The sequence below is a fragment of the Perkinsus marinus genome, assembly GCF_000006405.1.
Source record: "Perkinsus marinus ATCC 50983 genomic scaffold scf_1104296944710, whole genome shotgun sequence".
Classification (NCBI taxonomy): domain Eukaryota; phylum Perkinsozoa; order Perkinsida; family Perkinsidae; genus Perkinsus; species Perkinsus marinus.
This window is the reverse complement of record NW_003211306.1, coordinates 1-4910: the sequence shown is the minus strand read 5'-3', so window position 1 is coordinate 4910 and position 4910 is coordinate 1. Positions and strand designations below refer to the sequence as shown.

General features: G+C 45.5%; 2 protein-coding genes across 2 annotated transcripts; both read left to right on the top strand.

The window, feature by feature from the left end:
• Positions 1–3828: 3828 nt before the first annotated feature.
• Positions 3829–4282, top strand: Pmar_PMAR002676 (hypothetical protein; the record flags this gene model as incomplete). Its single annotated transcript, XM_002779988.1, has 1 exon — positions 3829–4282. A coding segment is annotated over one exon (454 nt), but the record flags the coding sequence as incomplete, so codon positions are not given.
• Positions 4283–4372: 90 nt separating this feature from the next.
• Positions 4373–4528, top strand: Pmar_PMAR002675 (hypothetical protein; the record flags this gene model as incomplete). The annotated part of the gene is made up of 1 exon (XM_002779987.1): positions 4373–4528. A coding segment is annotated over one exon (156 nt), but the record flags the coding sequence as incomplete, so codon positions are not given.
• Between the last annotated feature and the right edge of the window lie 382 nt (positions 4529–4910).

The following is a 4910-nucleotide window of genomic DNA, read 5'->3' as shown; positions in this document are numbered from 1 at the left end:
TTGCATCCGGGGTACAAATTTTCAGGACCATCTTCCACGAAATCCATTTCACATCAAGGTTAGTAACCTTAGGTTACTCTCGATAGCGGGACTGCACTTACAGAAGGAACACGCCGTGTCTTACACGGTGGAGCCGCTCCATGATTGGTGGAGCCGCTCCACTGTGGAGCACCGTAGCTATGAAGACCACTTCACGCGTGCAGATTGTTGTGCTTCGAATCGGAGACTCCAAGCGAATCGGGTTTATGTTCATCTCAAGCATCAAGCTGATCTTCCTCGTTCTGAGCTTTCACAACTACGTGCTCGGCGAGCTTAACGGCCTATTCTTCTCGAGCAAGCTTTACCATACCCCCTTCCTGGTTCTCAACTTCAGGGCGGACAACACTGTCTTCATGGTGATATGTGACGACACTGTCGATCCGATGAAAGCCCACTGGGAATATGTGCCGGGCACGGAAGATATTAAGGTGTTCGCTATCCACCTTACTGACGAGCAGCACTTCGACATGGCTAATCTGCTTCCATCAGACTACCGTTCGCACACACTATATGGCGTTCTAAAGCATACCATCGATGCCCACCCTATTCGATATATTGAGATGAGCTATGGGCTTGGTAATTATCTTGGACAGCCTTAAGTAAAGTGATGAAGCTTTGCTTTGATTATTCACCCAACATGACTCTACTTTTCTGCCGTTGGGTACTGACTATTGCACTCATCATTATATCACCATCTGTGGGGGTGGGGTCACAGAGAAGTGCTCCCTTGTTGCTCAGAACAACTTGCTTTGGCTCATAGAGCGTTTGCGGTAACTTTTTTCATTTGATGGACTATCAATCTAGTCGTGTGGGGATTACATTAGATCGTTTATCAGAGACGGTATCATTTGGCATCAGACTTATCCATATCATGCGTATTGTGTAATGTATCAGTATCATTCGTACTGAGGAAGACGCGAGCGAGTGGCTACTTATACACACAATCCATTGTCGATTTGGCGTTGCTCCCCGAGATGAACTCCAGTTGGAAGCCGAATATTTTGCACAGTCGTCCCAGAAGGGTGCAGCCGGGCTCAAGTTGAGCTACTCTACTATAGACAACTGCGATATGCCCAAATTGGTAAGCTTCAGCCTACAATCGGGTGGAATCGCTCAGGATTTTCACGGCAAGAGTTTATCTTGACAATACGATGATCCCCTCAGTATGTGAGGATCATGGCGTTGACAGCATCAGGGTTCGTCTGATGGGGAAGGAAAAAATTCCTTCGAGAAATTTCTCGATTTCCCAGGAGGGGAAAAATTATCTTTCCCCGAGAGAATTCCCTTTTTTGCCGTTTTTTGCATTAATTCACTTCAAAAATTTTTGCTAATCGTTCTAGCATATTGCTTATTAATTTGAATACCGAATGATTGGGTTATATTTTAACCGTTATAGAAATGCCCAGGATCTGCCGATTCGAATATTTCATTCGTACCGGGCGCGGGCCATATAATGAGCGCTTCTAATGCCGCGCTCGCCATAAAATCCATATGTTCATGGTCAGACCTTGACCATTGAGGTATACGGGTTATAGTGATAATCCTAGGTTGAGTTCATTAATAATGTCTTAAAGCGCGAAGCAATATTATCGCACTCCTCTTGCACTGTGGGAATCAGAGTATTCAAAGAGAATGTACTTTCAGTGAAAATTTGAGAATATTTACTGATATTGTTCCTAATTTTCATGAAGAATTGAGCTGACAGTAGCATCATTATGTCTGGGTATGAGGCTCATACTATGAACAATGAGAGCGTGTCCAGCGTCTAGATAGAGTGGGTGTAACTTTATTTTTTTTGCAAGAGTCATCACCCGATACTGCACTGACCCTCGTACAAAACAGGGATACCATAACCAGGAATCGTACAAGATGGCCTGGTACAGATTTATGCGGATACGTCATTCAGAGCTTAAGACCTATGGTCCACCGGTCACGCGCCCATACCGGTCAATGCACGCATACCCATAGGCTCTGGGTATGCGTGCATTCATGCGTGCCTCCACATTGATGGAAAAGAGCTATGAGGAGGAACCATAGAATTGGAAAAACTTAGAGAACCATAGACCTGGAAAACTCGGAAAGTTTCCGACGGAAACATGTCCCGGAGGCAGTTTGCACCGCGACAGTGTAATATCCTGACGATAAAAGAGCACATCAACAACTTTCCGACACTCCCAGAGCGAGCGGTCCACTGCCGGTGGCAGTCTGCCACACCATCACACGTTAATCAGCAACTTTCATGATAAGGGTGGGAAGGCCGTTCCGAAATCACCCACACTTGCGTGAAACGCCCTTTTTCAATACTATTTGGCCACTAGCAGTGCTCCCCTAGTACCACTTCTTCGGAAGTTCTTCCTGTAGCAACATTCATCAATACCTCACGAGTTGTGTTGCGTCGTTCTTTGCAATGCACATAAACATTCGAGGAATGGGTCGTTTGTGGCTTCCGCATACGTTTCCCTCTACGGACCCGCGCGTGGATTGGCGAAGAATGGAAAACTGGCGGAGCTGCGGATCGAACCCGCGACCTCGCCCGACAATTCCGGAAATTTCGATTAGCTCAGTACGTTAGTAACCACGACTCTAGACCGGATGATTCTGCGTCATATTTCACGATGGCCATTTTAATCACATGTCGTCATAAGGCGACAGTTTACACTGGAGACGTCTATCCACGCCTTTGGCTATTATGGAACGTGGTCGCCCACGGCGACGACGACGCCAGCCAACCCCCGACAGCTTTTTGTTTTTTAGTCACCCAATTTCCAAAATAATTTCAATGACAGCCCGCTGAATTCTTGATAAGAAGCTCAGCTAGCTCCGAAGATCTAGTTTGATACGCCCTAGTTTTCAATGGGGAGGATGCGAGGATCCCCTTCGATACCCCAAGGGGATCTTCATACGGGAGAGACGGAGGAGAGAATGTAGGAGTGGAAGAGTAGTAATGGGAGATGGTCTGTGGAGATGGCATTGTGCATTTGGACACCATCTTGTGGTCACTATCGACCACGACTGCCGTAGTCCACTAGCACGTACAAAATATTCAAACTCAGAACGCATATATTCTCGTGATACAAATTAGGTCAACTCATTAGCAACTTTTGCCGAGAGCAATGTGCATGTGGGGTCCTTCTACCTTCCGCTGATTTGAAATTCAGTGCATTTATTGTCCATTTATGTGGCCTTGATTTATACAATATAAACACGTCACTTAGTATGGATTTTGGTTGGCTATAACTTCTCACAACGTAAACTAGTATTTCTACCTAGTATGGGAAAACATGCATCATGTGTTGATGACAATATGATAATTTTGAAGGAATTTTGAGAATTTTTCGTTGGTTTTTGAACCTTTCTGTCCGATTTCGTGTATAAACCTCTCTAATTAGTGATATAACTGCTGAGCTCAGCTGATATTCCAACACTGCTTGTACCAGTATCAGAGATTTCTCTAAAATGATTATCGATTTGAGTTCCCTGGGTGGATCATACTTGTAGTTAGATCTGTTAGGTTGTTTGTATAATAAGCCGAATATGCTGCTATATGTGCATGTCTGTGCATTGCTGATCTTGTCCATACCAAATTTCTCTCAAATTGTGACTACAACTACCCCTACTCCCGAGGGAGTAGAGGTCGAAGTCTCTACTAAACTTTCCTTCGATAACCCCCCACTGGAGCGACTATACTTCTGTCCCCGAGACAAAGTCGAATCAGCTCGAGCGAAGACCAGTTGGCCAGCATACCCGGTCATGTTGAACACCTCGGAGTGCTTGAGCTACGATCAAATTATGAATCTTCCCAATCGGCGTCAGAATCTCCACTGCATTGCTTATGCTACTGAGGCGTTGACCTCTGCACTCGACAGTGTTGGCTTGAGTGAGAGCTACCTCCTTTGGGGTAGTCTTTTGGGATGGTATCGTCACGATGGAGGAATCATCCCATGGGACTTTGATGGTGATATTGCGGTAATGAAAGAGTCGTGTAATGCAACCTTTGATGCTCTCCACGCTAAGAACAATAATATCAAGAACATTGCTCAAGCGGTGGACGAGCTACTCCCGAGAGGCTTTCACATGGTCACCATTACTGATGACGGTGTTAGTCGGGATTTGGACACTTTCTGGAAGTGTGAAGTCCAGGAGTTGAGAATCGAAGGGTATTGGCCGGGGACTGAGGACCGCATGTGCTACACTGATCTTTGGTTTCTTGATCATGAATCGAGTGAGGGAGCTAATTGCCAATGTGATTACCATGTTCCTTCTCCCAGAGTGTGCATCGAGAATCCCTACTATTCTCGAGGATGTATCTCTGTAGCTGATATGTTCCCTTTAGAAGAGGCTAAGCTACTCGGCAATGTTTCGGTGAAAGTACCTCACAATCCCCTAGGAGTGTTGAGACGCCTCTATCCTAGTGGTATCGACATCAAGAATATGGCACCTGTTCCGAAGAACGCTCTATTTGAGGACGACTGGTCTATTGTGATTGCTAGTAGTTCACAGGATGAAGCCCCTTCGCACAGTGTTGTATGGTGGTTCGTTATTGCGTTAATATGCGCACTCTTGGCATTTATATTCTTGCCAAGGTTTTATCGGTGCTATCGTGTGCATCGCAGCGGGTATGCGTCGCCGCCACAATAAGCTGAGGATGCGACGAAAGAGTCTGTTATTGAATTATGTCGGCGATTTGTGGCCACGTTACTTTTATATACCTCTCGATCGAAAGTGTTGCGTCTTCTTGATTATGTCTCGAGTCATCGTAAGTTACTGTTGCATTGTTGTGTTTGGTTGACGCCGGTCGGAAGTAGTAGTTACTGTGTTGTCACTAGTGTGGAGCCCTAAAGATGATGAAATGGGAGAGAAATAGTCTAAGT